The sequence below is a fragment of the Acinonyx jubatus genome, chromosome X (assembly GCF_027475565.1).
Source record: "Acinonyx jubatus isolate Ajub_Pintada_27869175 chromosome X, VMU_Ajub_asm_v1.0, whole genome shotgun sequence".
NCBI lineage: Eukaryota > Metazoa > Chordata > Mammalia > Carnivora > Felidae > Acinonyx > Acinonyx jubatus.
The window spans coordinates 121,328,922-121,345,003 of record NC_069389.1 but is presented as its reverse complement, the minus strand read 5'-3'; the positions used below and the strand labels follow the sequence as shown (position 1 = coordinate 121,345,003).

The 16,082-nt window shown below is 37.0% G+C and overlaps 1 protein-coding gene across 3 annotated transcripts in view; it reads left to right on the top strand.

Annotated features, from left to right (window-relative positions):
* The window catches only part of GABRA3 (gamma-aminobutyric acid type A receptor subunit alpha3), a 330,232-nt gene extending 314,407 nt beyond the window's left edge, over positions 1-15,825 (top strand). For 2 of the 3 annotated variants that reach the window (XM_015068025.3, XM_053201834.1), the window contains one exon: positions 13,692-15,825. In XM_015068025.3, coding sequence (XP_014923511.1) covers positions 13,692-14,027 — 336 coding nt within the window. In that variant the 3' untranslated portion in view covers positions 14,028-15,825. The remainder of the gene's footprint in view (positions 1-13,691) is intronic. The other variant, XM_053201836.1, reaches the window with a different exon arrangement.
* Positions 15,826-16,082: the final 257 nt, after the last annotated feature.

The window sequence follows — 16,082 nt, the reverse complement described above, 5'->3', positions numbered from 1 at the left end:
TCTTTTTTTTTTCTATTAGATATTATTCCCTGCTTTGTCAAAGATTAGCTGACCATATAGTTCTGTGTTCATTTCTGGGTTTTATATTCTGTTCCACTGATCTATGTGTCTGTTTTTGTGCCAGTACCATACTCTTTTGATCACTATAGCTTTGTAATATTACTTGAAATCCAGAATTGTGATGCTTCCAGCTTTGCTTTTCTTCTTCAAGCTTTGGTTATTCAGGGTCTTTTGTGGTTCCATACATATTTTAGGATTGTTTTTTCTAGCCATGTGAAAAATTGTGGTGGTATTTACACAGGAATGGCATAAAATGTGTAGATTGCTTTGGGTAGTATGGACATTTCAACCGATCCATGAGCATGGAATGTTTTTCCATTTCTTTGTGTCAACTTCAATTTCTTCCATCAGTGTTTCATAGTTCTAAGAATACAGATTTTTTACCTCTTTGGTTAGGTTTCTTCCTAGGTGTCTTATGGTTTTCATGCAATTTTAAATGAGATTGATTCCTCAATTTCTTTTTCTGCTGCTTCATTATTGGTATATGGAAATGCAACAGATTTCAGTATGTTGATTTTGTATCCTATGACTTTACTGAATTTGTGTATCAGTTCTAGCAATTTTTGGTGCAGTCCTTTGGATATTCTCTATAGGGTATTATGCTATCTGCAAGTAGTGAAAATTTCACTTCTTCCTTGCTGATTTGTATGCCTTTTGTTTTTTGATTGCTAAGGCTAGGAATTCCAGTACTATATTTAATAACCATGGTGAGAGTGGACATCCATATCTTGTTCCTGACAATAGAGGAAAAGCTCTCAGTTTTTCCCCATTGACAATGATATTTGCTGTGGGTTTTTCATATATGTCCTTTATTATGTTCAGGTGTGTTCCCTCTATCCCAACTTTGTTGAGGGTTTTTATCATGAATGGGTGTTGTACTTTTTCAAATGATTTTTCTACATGCATTGAAAGGATCATATGGTTCTTATCCTTTCTTTTACTAATGCGGTGATTCACATTGACTGATTTGCAAATATTAAACCACCTTTGCAGGCCAGGAATAAATCCCACTTCATCGTGGTGAATGACTCTTTTAATGTAGTGTTGGAATTGATTTGCTAGTATTTTGTTGAGGATTTTTGTGTCTGTGTTCATCTGGGATATTGGCCTGTAGTTCTCTTTTTTAGTGGAGTCTGGTTTTGGAATCACAGTAATGTTGGCCTCATAGAATGAATTCCTTCCATTTCTGTTTTTTTTGAATAGTTTGAGAAGAAGCCTGTAGATTAACAACTATCTTTATGAAAATTTCCTAAAGTTTTCCTAAAACATATCTTTGTTCTGTTCTCTTCCTAGAAGCACAAATTATATATACATATCATAGAGCTCTGTCTTATTATTTTTCTCTAAGAATTTTTAACTGATTTTCCACTTCACTATGCTCATTTTTATCAAGCCTTTCTTCCATGTCTCTGACCATTCAAGGTGTCTATTCACCTTGATTTTGGGGATAGTATTTTTTTCCTTAAATTAATATTATGATCTTTGTTGATTTATTTTTATATGGTTATGTTTGTTTTGTATGTTGTTCCAAAATCCTTTATTGGTCATTTCACCTCCCCCTCTTTTTGTAACATATTTTGTATTAGTACCATATTAGCTAGCTTTCAGTTATTACCTGAAGTTGCATTGGGGGAATTCTTTACTAGCCCTGCTGTGTGTGAGAGTATCATTTTGGGAAGGGACTGAGAGAGTGAGTAGGACAGTACTGAGTAGTTGACACTAATTTGAGCATCATCTGTTGTATAGGAAAGCCCTCTGTGTATGGTGCAGAGGTGTATGTGTGTAATATTCCTTAATTTTTCTACTCTCTACCTCCTCTGCCACTATATGTGGTCAAACAATGTTTCAGGATTTTCTTACTACCAGCCTAAAAATTGATCTTGTTTCCAAATGGGAGTCATTTGTTTCCTCACTCAGATCATGCCACTCACTTTTTAGGACTCTATTCTTGACCTGAAATCCAGAACAGCAAGCATCTTCAATGTTGTTTTTACCCTGATCCAATTTTTACTGCATTTGAGAGCCCTTACTTTTTTGGATCAGGTTAAAAATGCTTTCAAATTTCATCAAAACTGGAGTTTGTGTTTCTGTTTCTCATTTTCCTAATAGTATTTGCTTGGTTCCAGAGAGAGGAAGGAAGAAAAGATGTCCTTAATCTGACATATTAAACTGAAAGTTCCCTAGAATATATTATTAAACATGTTTTAAGAGAAATTAGCACTAATCACTGATATCCAGCCTGAATTCACTAAGAAGAAATTATGCCAAACTAACCTTAAGAAATTTTACAAAAAGTTTACTAGACTGGTAGATCAGGAAATATCATAGACTTTATCAAGACATCTAAATTATTTTTTAAATGCCTTCATAAAGAAGAAATAGCAGTTGAAAAAATAGTACAATTAAGCTTATGTCACTGATGGACTAATTGGAGTCAAATAGAATTGACTGATGGATAGATTTCAGCTTGAATGGACGTCCCTGTGATAATCCACAGGGGTTCATCTTTGTCCCTTTCCTCTTAAATTTTGTCATTAATGCTTCAAGTTTGTAAGCAAGCATTCATGACTATTGGAGAGTATCTTCTGAGTTATGAATCAAATAGAATTTCTTGTTTTGCAAGAGAGGGGGGAAGACAGAAAGAGAGAGCCAGTGAGTGAGGGGCAGAGGGAAAGAGAATTTTAAGCAGGATACATGCCCAGTGTGGACCCCAACATGGGGCTTGATCTCACAACAGTGAGATCATGACCTAGCCAAAATTAAGAGTCTGACACTTAACAGACTATGCCACCCAGGTGCCCTAAAGAGAATTTCTGAAGTTTGAGAGAATAGGCTGAAATCAAGAGATAAACATTAACTGAATCAAACAAATTCTTACACATAGACACACAAAAAACCCATTAGTTCTTAATAAGAAAGCTTAACAATAATTGCACATTATAAATCAGATGATGGGATATAGGGAAAAAACAAATTTAATGTAAGTCTTCTATGTGGTGTAACTATCAAAAAGCCAAATTTGATTTGAGTCTGAATTAAGAATTACCCAGAACAAGTAAGATAATACGCCCTTTTTCTTCTATACTGGTTTGGCCATGTTTAAAGTGTACTGTTCCAATTTAGTTCTGTTCCAGTTTGGTTTCTATAATAGAGAAAGGGTACATAGCTCAAGGGGATGATGATTGCTAATTTCAGATATCTGAAAGGCTGTCATGTATGTCTTGTGAAAAAAAATGTGGTAGACTTTTTTTTTAATGGCCAGGAAGAAGTACAGGGTTGTTTTGAAGGCAGAGAGAGAGAACCAGAATAGATTAGTAAGAGACTGGATGTCAAAAATGATGACCATTTCTCCAATTCCAAGGAGTGCTGAAAATGAAAAAAAGAACAAAAAGAATCATCTAAAACTCTTCTGCAAATATGGTGATGAAATCTTTCCTTAGTCCCCCTCCATGGTCAATCCATTTAAGTTATCTAAAAGAAAGCAATTATGAGATTTGGGAGGAAAATCCTATGGAACACATCAAAATGAATCTCTAATGTGAGGGTGCTATACATTGTCTATACTGCTACAATGTGAGGGAACTAACAGTTGGAACCACTGACCCACAGGAAGAATGAAGTGCATTAAAAATAAAAATATTGGAATCTAATTATATCTCAGTTAACTTTTTTCCCTCCTTTAGAGAGACATATTAAACCTTATTTGCTTCATAAAGCTAGAATGGATTTAAAAACAATATACATGATTTAAAAATTTATTTTTTATTTGTACTATGATGAAGGATAAGATAAAATGGGAGGGGGTAGATTATAAAGGAAATGAAAAGAAGGAATAGGTGGAAACAAAACTTCATTTACAAATGAAGACAAATGACTACCTTATAATTGCATTTTGAAAAATAGATTAACTGTGGATTTCTAAGGATCAACCACATGTATTTATCACTGCTTCCATTTACAATCCCACTAAAATGAGATTCAGTAAATAAAATATGTATAAATAAGCACCAGGAGAACTGGAGAAGGGATTTTAGTCAGACAAGAAATTTTAATATATTTATTTAAAAGAATGAATGTGGAAAGAGAGAATAAGAATTAATCTATCAAGCTGGAGTAAGATATAACACTTAGAGAAACTCAGCATTTGAGGTGCTTGGTATAGCAGAGAATAAAGAAACTATGGAGATTGGTTATAAGTCTGTGTACAGAGTAGTCAAGACCTTAGAGCCTGCCCAACATGTGAAATGTTTGCAGTCAAATGTATACTTTCCAGAAGAACATCAGAAGTTTCTAAAGAAGTTGAATGTATCCAGAATAACGACCTTTACATACTGACATTTTGAAGTACTCCATAAAAAATTACCTACTTTCTACTCATCTCCTTAAGTCATCAACCAGTCAACAAGATCAGCTCAGATACACTGAGCATACAGGCATCTTTTATGTTGCCAAATAATATCGGCATACTAAGGATTACCAAAGTGATGTCTGCTGGGTCAACAGGGTGGCTCAGTTGGTTAAGTGTCCAACTTTGTCTCAGGTCATAATCTTGCAGTTTGTGAGTTTGAGCCCTCATCAGGCTGTCTGCTGTCAGCACAGAGCCCACTTTGGATCCTCTGTGCCCACCCACCCCCAGGCCGCTCCTTCCCCACTCCTACTCTTTATTTCTCTCTCTCTCTCAAAAATAAATAAACATTTAAAATTTTTTTTAAAAAAGGGCATGTGAGTGGCTCAGTTGGTTAAGCGTCCAATTCTAGATTTCGGCTCAGGCCATGATCTCACAATTCATGAGTTCAGGCCTCGTGTCAGGCTCTGTGCTGACAATGTGGAGCCTGCTTGGGATTCTCTCTCTCCCTCCCTTTCTGCCCTTCTCACTCTTTCTCTCTTTCTCTCAAAATAAATAAACTTTAAAAAATAAAAAATAAAAAATAAACCAAAGTGATGTTTGCAATGTGAAAGAGAAGAGCAAAGATTTTTTTAAAAACTCATCTTGGAAGGAACAGGGATAATTTAGGGAACTAAGAAAATTCTAACTTTTATAGTGGTAATTATATTCATAAAACAATGGGATGCTAATATAAAAGGAAATAGAGAATAAGGAAGAGCTCTTAAAATTAAAACGAAGTACCAAAATAAAAATTTCAGTAGAGATATGGGAAAAATAACTGAGGAAAACCTCCCTACAAGTAGGGCAAAATGGAAAAAAAGATGAGAATGTAAAAGAAAGGTAAGAGACTTAAGAATGTATCCAAGAAGTCCATCCAACTCAGAAGCTGCTGTGTGAGTGAACAGAGAAAAGGGAATAAAGGAAATTAACAAAGAACTAATACATTTTTACAAATGGAAATACATAAGTCTCCAGATTAAAAGTAACTTCATAGGCCCACATAGAGACACATCATAATGAATTTCAGACAACCAGAGATAAAGTGATAGTCTAAAATGATTCTAGATCATAGGGTAAGTCTATTTTTAATTTTTTGAGGAACCTCCACACTGTTTTCCAGAGCGGCTGCACCAGTTTGCATTCCCACCAACAGTGCAAGAGGGTTCCCATTTCTCCACATCCTCTCCAGCATCTATAGTCTCCTGTTTTGTTCATTTTGGCCACTCTGACTGGTGTGAGGTGATATCTGAGTGTGGTTTTGATTTCTATTTCCCTGATGAGGAGAGATGTTGAGCATCTTTTCATGTGCCTGTTGGCCATCTGGATGTCTTCTTTAGAGGAGTGTCTATTCATGTTTTCTGCCCATTTCTTCACTGGATTATTAGTTTTTTGGGTGTGGAGTTTGGTGAGCTCTTTATAGATTTTGGATACTAGCCCTTTGTCCGATATGTGATTTGCAAATATCTTTTCCCATTCCGTTGGTTGCTTTTTAGTTTTGTTGATTGTTTCCTTTGCTGTGCAGGAGCTTTATATCTTCATGAGGTCCCAATAGTTCATTTTTGCTTTTAATTCCCTTGCCTTTGGGGATGTGTCAAGTAAGAAATTGCTGCGGCTGAGGTCAGAGAGGTTTTTCCCTGCTTTCTCTTCTAGGGTTTTGATGGTTTCCTGTCTCACATTCAGGTCCTTTATCCATTTTGAGTTTGTTTTTGTGAATAGTGTAAGAAAGCAGTCTAGTTTCATCCTTCTGCATGTTGCTGTCCATTCCTCCCAGCACAATTAAAGAGACTGTCTTTTTTCCATTGGATATTCTTTCCTGCTTTGTCAAAGATGAGTTGGCCATACGTTAGTGGGTCTAGTTCTGGGGTTTCTATTCTATTCCATTGGTCTATGTGTCTGTTTTTGTGCCAATACCATGCTGTCTTGATGATTAAAGCTTTGTAGTAGAGGCTAAAGTCTGGGATTGTGATGCCTCCTACTTTGGTCTTCTTCAAAATTACTTTGGCTATTTGGGGCTTTTTGTGGTTCCATACAAATTTTAGGATTGCCTGTTATAGCATGGGGAGGGGAAGGAAAAAAATGGTTAGAGAGGGAGGGAGCCAAAACATAAGAGACTCCTAAAAACTGAGAACAAACTGAGGGTTTATGGGGGGTGGGAGGGAGGGGTGTGTGGGTGATGGGTATGGAGGAGGGCACCTGTTGGGATGAGCACTGGGTGTTGTATGGAAACCAATTTGACAATAAATCTCATATTAAAAATAAATAAAATGATTCTAGAATGTTTTTTGCAAAGAAATTGTTAACAGAATGGCATCAGAATTCTCAAGTATACTGTATGGTGGAAGACAGCAGAGTAGTAAATCTCATAAATATGAGGGACAAATGACTTTCAACCTAGAATCCTATGCCTAGCCAAAGTATCAATTAAATGGAAAGGTACAGTATTTTCAGACTTCTAAGATCTCAGAAATGTCACTTCCCATACACTCCACCTTAGGAAGTCATAGGAGGATATGTTCTATTAAAACAAAAGAGGGGTGCCTGGTTGGCCCAGTTAGTTAAGTGTCCCACTCTTGATTTTGGCTCAGGTCATGACTTCACAGTTGTGAGATTGAACCCTGCATTGTGCTCCATGCTGGGCATGGAGCCTGCTTGAGATTCTTCCTTTCTCTCTCACCCCACCCTCTCCCTCTGCCCCTCCCCCACTCTTGCATTCTCTCTCTCTCTCTCTCTCTCTCTCTCTCTCTCTCTCAAACCAAAACCAAAACAAAGCAAAACAAAATAGAACAGTAAAACATAAAAGAGAAGGACATTGAATCCAGAAAAGAGAGTATCCAACATAGGAGATAAGTGAACAGAAGTCCTAAAATGAAAGCTATGATGCAGCAAGAAGCAAACCTGGAGAGGGATTAGTCCAGTTTGGGCAGGATGCTAGATGTATTTATATAGTAATTTGTAATGATGTTACCACTGGTTATTAATTGAACTAAAATATTGTTATATTTGTATTGGATGGAGGAAGTGTTGCATGAATGAATTAAATTTCTATCATGAAAAGATTGGCTATGTATGAAACTAATAGCAGCATAAGCATATTATTTAGAAATTTAGAAATATCAGTTAAGAGAATTAAAAATAATTAAGACTTGCTTTAGGTAAGGGTTTCTGGTTTTCATTATAAGACTTTAAGTTCTTTTTTTAAATAAAAAACTATGTGCATTACTTTCATTAAACTCTTGAAAATTAAAAATAAAGCAAATAAAATTAAGAAATAAGCCTCTACATTTGAAAAGGTTATTATTCTTAGAACTGCTTTTAAAATATTCATAAATTCTTACCTAAGTTTTGAAAATACAGTAATTCTTATCCTGTTTTTATTTTCAAATAAGGATATTTGAATGGTCTAGAATAATATTTCACATTAGAAAAAATACTCAACTTCAATTCATATCTTGGAAAAGTTTAGTTTTTTATTATTATTGCCTTAAAATTTTTTGTAATGTTTTATTTTTTTATAGTTTTGACTAAGACACCAGAATACTTTTTTGAGAAAAAGATTTTTTTAACAAAGCAGAATATAAGAGCTAAATATCTCTATAAAAAATCTACTTAGATTCATATTTTACATTACATAAAAACTTTAATTTTTTATTTATTTTTTTAATTTACATCCAAATTAGCATATAGTGCAACAATGATTTCAGGAGTAGATTCCTTAATGTCCCTTACCCATTTATCCCATCCCCTCCCACAACTCCTCCAGTAACCCTCTGTTCTTCATATTTAAGGGTCTCTTATGTTTTGTCCCCCTTCATGTTTTTATATTATTTTTGCTTCCCCTCCCTTATGTTCATCTGTTTTGTCTCTTGAAGTCCTCATATGAGTGAAGTCATGATATTTGTCTTTCTCTAATTTTACTTAGCATAATACCCTCTAGGTCCATCCATGTTGTTGCACATGACAAGATTTAATTATTATGGGTGAGTAATGTTCCATCGAATATGTATGCCATTTTTTCTTTATCCACCTTGATGGACACTTAGGCTACTTCCATATCTTAGATATTGTAAATAATGCTGTAATAAACATAGGGGTCTATGTATCCCTTCAAATTAGTGTTTTCATTGATTTTAGGTAAATACCCAGTAGTGGGATTACCGGATCATATGGTATTTCTAATTTTTTGAGCAACCTCCATACTGTTTTCCATAGTTTTTCATCCATTTACATTCCTACCAACACTGTATCCAGCTTCCCTTTTCTCCACATCCTCACCAACATTTTACTTTTTTTGTCTTTTTGATAATAGCCAATCTGAGCAATGTAAGGTGATCTCTCATTGTAATTTTGATTTTCATTTCCCTGATGATTAATGATGTTGAGCATCTTTTCATATGTCTATTGACCATCTGTATGTTTTCAAGTCCTCTGCCAATTTTTAATTAGGTTGGTTTTTATATTAAGTTGTATAACTTCTTTATATATTTTGGATATTAACTCCTTAGTGGATGTATGATTTACAAATATCTTCTCCCATTTAATATGTAGTCTTTTCATTTTGTTGATAGTCTCCTTTGCTGTGCAGAAGCTTTTTAGTTAGATGTAATTTCATTTGTTCATTTTAGTTTTTGTTGCCCTTTACTGAGGAGATTTGTCCAAAGAATCATTGCTAAGCCTGAAGACAAATAGCTTACTGCCTATGTTTTCTTCTAGAAGTTTTATGTTTTCAGGTCTTCCACTCAGTTCTTTAATGCATTTTGAGTTTATTTTTGTATATTGTATGAGATAGTGATCCAGTTTGGTTTTTTGCATGTAGCAGTCCAGTTTTCCAATCACCATTTATTGAAGAGACTGCCTTTCCCCCATTGTATATTCTTACCTCCTTTTGTCATAGATTGACTATATATTCATAGGCTTATTTCTGAACCCCCTATTCTATTCTATTAAAATATGTGTCTATTTTCATGCCAGTACCATGCCATTTTGATTACTATAGCTTTGTAGTATAGTTTGAAATCAGGGAGCATGATACCTCCAGCTTTGTTCCACCTTCTCAACATTGCTTAGCTATTCAGGGTATTTTGGTGGTTCCATACAAATTTTATGATGTTTTGTTCTGTGAAAATGCCATTGTGGTTTTGATGGGGATTGCATTGAATCTGTAGATTGTTTTTGGGTAATATGGACATTTTAAAAATGTTAATTCTCCCAATCCATGAGCACACTATATTTTTCCATTTGTTTGTGTTGTCTTCAATTTCTTTAATCAATGTCATAAACCTCCCTTGCTTGGTTAAATTTACTCCTAGGTATTTTATTGTTTTTATGCAACTGTGAATGAAATTGTTTTCTTAATTTCTCTGTTAGTTCATTATTACTGTATAGAAATGCAACTGATTTCTGTATGTTAATTTTGTATCCTGCAACTTTACTAAATTTATTAGTTCTAGTAGTTTTTTTAGTGGAGTCTTTATGGTTTTCTATATATAGAATTATATCTGCAAATTATGACAGTTTTATTTATTTTCTAATTGGTATGCATTTTATTTCTTTTATGTTCTGGCTAGGACCTGTAATACTATGTTGAATAAAAATTATGAGAGTGGACGTCCTTTTCTTCTTCATGATCTTAGAGAAAAAGCTTTCAGGTTTTCACCTTTGAGTATGTTAGCTGTGGGCTTGTCATATATAGTCTTTATTATGTTGAGGAACACTTCTATACTCTGCTGAGTTTTTATCATAAATGGATGTTGAATGTTGTCAAATGCTTTCCTTTGTTTTGTTATTGTGGTGTATCATGTTCACTGATTTGTGGATCTACTTGATCATGGTATATAAACCTTTTATTTAACATATTGTTGAATTTGGTTTGCTAATATTTTGTTGAGGATTTTGGCATGTATGTTCATCAGGGATCTTGGGCTGTAATATGTGTGTGTGTGTGTGTGTGTGTGTGTGTGTGTGTGTGTGTGGTGTCTTTATCTGGTTGTAGTAGCAGGGTAATTCTAGCCTCATAAAATGAGTTTAGAAATGTTCCCTCTTCAATTTTTTTAAAAATAATTTGGGAAGGATAGGTCCTAACTCTTCTTTAAATGTTTGGTAGAATTCACTCATGAAGCCATCTGGTCTTGGACTTTTCTTGTCACTTTTCTGATTTGTCTCTGAATCCCTTATAGTATATATGCTATTACTTTGCCTCACTTATGAAAAGTAGGGTTCAGGAAATTTGGATATATGTTAGGGGGTGGATACAGAGGCATTGGACTATACCTGTATATACTCTAAGGTCCTGGCTGGGTATCAAGTACATTCAGCACGCCAACCCTATAGTTGGCACTTCTCAAAACCCACATGAGGTGGCTTTCTAAAAGAAAAGGTATTCTGGAAGTAATACTGCTTGGGGGAATTTGGAGGAGTCAATTTCAGTTTGGTGGTATGGGAATTACTTCCAGCTAAACTATAGAGATATGTTCTCTGTATAGGAGAGGTCAAGACTAAGGAGGTATAAACTGGAAGTTACATTGAGAATCTTCAATGGGAGGGGGTCATCTTTTTATTCAGTAAGCATCTATCACATGCCTGAACCAGGCACTGGGCTAGGAAGGAATAAAATCACAACTTGGTCAAAATTAAGTCAGTCTAGTTTGTATCTATCAAATCAAAAACTAGATACAGAAATGGAAAAATATTAACCATTAATCTCTGTCTCCTGCTTCTGTCTCCTTGACACTACAACTTTTGCTTTGATTTCCTTCTTTGACAATTTAGGTAAAAATTAGAATGGCTGATTAAAATGTGCCATGTTGGAAAGGGCAAGAGGAATTAGAAGGTAATTTTCCTTTATTCCTTTAAAAATCTGAGATTAAATCAACTGCTGCTTCTTCTCACCTATAGAACACAAAGTGCTTATGGAGCTACAGAAAGTGTTTGCTGTTTGGAATGATTGTTTCAGAGATTTGGTTATAACCAGCTTATATGATGACTAAATTAAATAACATGTGAAAGCTTATAGCAAAGTCAGGATAGTGGGGTTTTTTCTTTCCTGTTTTTTTCTACCCACAAAAAAAGAGATTACTAAGCAAATTAATAAGGAAAACAAAGTGCTCTTTTATTTAATAGCAGAGGCGTTTAGCAGCAGGCCTCTATTTGCACAATGAAGTTGCTAATTATAAATGAGTCCCATGTAGTATTTAAGGAATTTACAAGGCTCTTAGAAGCCTTAGAGTTCTGTGCTCCTTCCACTTACAGCATTGTGGCTGCAATTCTCAAAGAGAAAGAAGAGTATTGTTTTATAAAAGTCCTATTAGTGAGACTGTTCATTTACTTAAACCAACACTCTCTCATTTGCCCCACTCCCCCTCTCATTTAAAACCCTAAAGTCAGGATGGGAAGTCAGAGCAGGAGGGCATGGCATACAAGGCCTTTGTCATGTACACTGTGATCCAGCTATAGCAGACTTCTTGTTATCCCTCAAGCAAGCAGTGCCCTTGACCTGTGCTGCATCTTCAACTGGAGAGTTCCTGCTCATCTTCTGTGACACAGCTCACAAGCCTCATTATCTTCTCTGAGCCACCTTTTCCAATACCTGTAGGTACTTTGCCCCTCACTTTATTGAATTCCAATCATAGTTTGCTCATATCTATTAGAACACTGATCACATTATATGGCACTCATGTGTTCCTACAGCCCTCTCCCCCACTGTACTGTAAACTCCTGGACAACAGGGACTGAAATGGACTCATCTTTTTAACCCTCCCACCTATCCCTAAATGCCTAGCATAGTTTCTGGCCCAGTAGGTATTCAGTAAGTATTTGGCAAAGTTACTAGGATCAGGAAAGTAAATGGCAGTATGGTCTAAACGGGAAAAAAAAAGATCAAAATGGTGTAAAGAAAAGAAAAGAAAGAGATTAGGATAAAGGGGTCTGTAAAAGACTGGGAGTAGAAAAACCCTGGAAAGAAACAAGTAGGAAGGAGAGGAGTAAAGTAAAATACACATGCTGGGAAGAAAATAACATTGAGAAAGGGAACAATGTGAGGTGTGTGAAATTAAGGTAATGCAAGTAGTTGTCACTTTTCATCAAACACTCTTGGGCATTTCTGAAGCTCCTCTATCTTCACTTTTCCTTAGAAACAAAAAGGGATGGAAAGAAGAAAAGGCCAGACTACAGAGGGAGGCAGCAAACACTGTAGACTATGCACTGTCACTGCCTTTGGCTTCCCCTTCATCAGCCTCTCTCTTCTGATCTAGATCTGAGCTCTGTTTTTTCTACATGAAGGTCCATGTGTACACAAATTATATAGTTAGGAACAAATGGGCACATATATGCATGTTTGTTTCCCTTTTTTCTTTAATTCTAAAAAAAATTACAAAAGGCAGTGTCATAGCAAGACTCTGGCTCTTCCTGCCTTTGCTGTATCAGAGGGAAATATTTGCATAGCTCCCTGAGGAGGTGTTGGCCCCTGCCTATAGCCATGAGAGAGTAGAAAACTCTGGGGTGCTCCCTAGCTTGCTGAACACATTTACAGTGCATGAAGGGTGAGATACTGTTGTAATGATGCATGTAAACATGCCATAGTATTTGTTGTGTCTTTAAGATGAAATGATTTTCAGACTCATATAGCTCTCTTCCTCACAGGGGATGTGCCACTTGATGGTTGAAGCCTTTTGGAGTTATTTCTCGGGTAACCAAAAAGTGCCTCGCACCTATACAAAGCAGCACAGTACAGCCCTGGATTAAAGTCAGGAGCCGAGGTGGCTAGTGTGGGCTCTGCTACTCAGTCTGAGGCTGAGTTTTATCATCTGTCAAATGGGAGTAATCTCACCTACCTACTTGTTAGGGTTACTGTGAGGATCAAATCCCATGATTATATAAGATCCTACATGTGACCAATATTTCACAGTTTTCCAGTGATTCTTAGCACCATTCTTTCATCTGATCCTCTCAACAACCCTGCCAAATGTTTTGATTTTCATTTTACAGATGAAGAGACTAAAACTCAAAGATAAGTGACTTGGCCAAAGCCACATAACTAGTAAACCAGGATGATGCAAGTTTTCTGTTTTCAAACTCATCTTCAATTATCCTTAGATACAAACCTGGCTACTCAGTGCTATTGGCTTCCTAGCCCCTGTTTCTTAACTTCCCTCATGGTTCCTCCTCCCTAAAGCCTCTGAAGATGATCTGTGTAATGAATTAATTAGCTTTTGTTTTATCCCCCCTTCTCCCTACTTTTTCTGACTCCTAGAAGAAAACACCAGCAGCCCCAACAAAGAAAACCAGCACCACCTTCAACATCGTGGGAACCACCTATCCCATCAACCTGGCCAAGGACACTGAGTTCTCTACCATCTCCAAGGGCGCTGCTCCCAGTGCCTCCTCAACCCCGACAATTATTGCTTCACCCAAGACCACCTACGTGCAGGACATCCCAACTGAGACCAAGACCTACAACAGTGTCAGCAAGGTTGACAAAATTTCCCGCATCATCTTTCCTGTGCTCTTTGCCATTTTTAATCTAGTCTATTGGGCCACCTATGTCAACAGAGAGTCAGCTATCAAGGGCATGATCCGCAAACAATAGATAGTGGTGATGCAGCAACCAGAGCATTGTATACCCTAGGAAGCATCCAGGCACCCAAACCCCAGGGCTCCCCTTTCTGTGTTTCAGGATTCTTCTTTTTAACTCTCTACCAAGCTGTGACTCTCAATTCATATTTATGAGTCTCAATGAAAAAATAATAACAGAAAAATTACTTGCCCCTTTGACATTGCTGAGTATACCCTCATCAGAGCCAAACACTGCCATTTGTTCAGTTGCTCACCTTAGTCTGCCAGTCTCCCCCAGCTGAGGGCACTGCATGTATTTTATTGCACTCTGCCCACTGCAGAAAGAACAGGAGACTCTATTACCTGTAGTGGGAGCCTTGGCTATTTGAGTGGTCCAGAGCAAAGAAGATTGTTGACTGGTCCAGATCATATGATTCTAACTCCTGAGGGAGCCAGTCTATCCCATGTGGTCCTGGTCTGCCACCTCCCTTGCCTACACCACGGCCCACTAGGTATAAGTACTGATAGCAAAGGCAGGAACCAGTGCTAACCTCTAAACATGGCTCCAGCCTTTTTATTGGCTTGGAGGTTAGTGGGGACAGTTGAGGCTTACCACTGTTAATGATAGATAGCCAAAACAGAATCAACTAGGCCAGCTTGGTCTAAAGATGGCTGATGCCCTGCCAGTTTCAGCCCCTCAGGAAAATAGTACCCTCTTTGGTATATTTCTCGTTTGGGAAATTTCTCTTAAGTTCTTTGACCCTCCCCCACCCCTTTGTAGCCAGCTGGACACTGCTTAGTTTGGACTCATTACTGCCTGCAAACTCTTCACGAAAAGGATCAAGTATTTTTGTAATTTATACTAAAAAGGGACAAACAGAAACAAAAAGATCTAGATCAAATGCCTATATATATTTTTTTTAATTAGAGAGGAAAGTCACCTCCCTGCCAAGGCAACTAGTCAAATATTGGATGGGGTAAGAGATTTGGGCTGGGTGGTGGAAGCTTGAAGTCTGGCTCAAAAGAGAAAGCCACTGGCAGGTGAAAGTCAAATTCTTCCTTCCATGCCCTCCACACCCCAAATGCTAGCCCAGGCCTAAGAACTTTGCTCTCACCTTGTCAGCAAACTCTGGTTCTCTATTGATGCCAATTCTTAGAGGGGTGAATTGAAGTCTAGTTGGTTTTTGAGTCAAGTAAATTATTATTACCAGGTTGATAATATATTATTTAGGGGCCATTTGATCTCATTTGTTCTTAATGTATTATAATTGTAAAATTTTTATAAGGTAGATACACTGAGTCTCAGATGTTTGAATGACTTGCCTAGGCTCCTTATATGTGTCTGTAATAGAGAACTATCATGAGTCCCTTTCCAAAGGCCAAAATGAAGACAAGACTGAGAAGCAAGGTACATTTGACCTCTGAATCAGCACAATCTCAACAGTCCTACTGAGTCCTGAATGCAGTTTAATTGGACACCAAAAAGATTTGTAGGAAGAAGTCACAATGTATCACCCAAGGAAACCACTTCTAATAGTCACGGCTCAATGGAATGATATTAAGATGGTAGCCCCAGCCACTAGTCCAGAATATCCTAGAAGCCCAAAGTAAAGCCACAGATGGCATCAAAAGCAGACTGTCCCTTCCCACTCCCTAAATAAAGCTCCTAAGGGATCTAACAGCCACTGGTTGCCTTTGCATCCATCTTTCCCCCATCCCCTGCTTCCTTGCCATTGCTGGGATAATGCATGCCAGTCCCATTATTCCTAAGAGTGTGTCAATAGGCAAATTCATGACTAGAAGGGTATAGTGTTGTGGATATGTGGGGACGGCGGGGTGGGGGGGGTGGCGGGGTGGGGGGTGGGGGGGTAGGGCTGTTAATGATTGTCTTAAGGAGTTTAAAATGAAAGCCTGACCTTTGCCTTTCTGTAGAAATTGTGTGTCCAAATGCTTTGGTGCAATGTTTAGCGGCTGTTTATTAAACTTCTGAATTGTATTCAGACTGGAGAACATTTTTTGGTTACTCTTTGCCTACCATAGGCAGTACTTTGTTGTCTTTCACTACCACTCTCAAGTCACCCTTACTTTC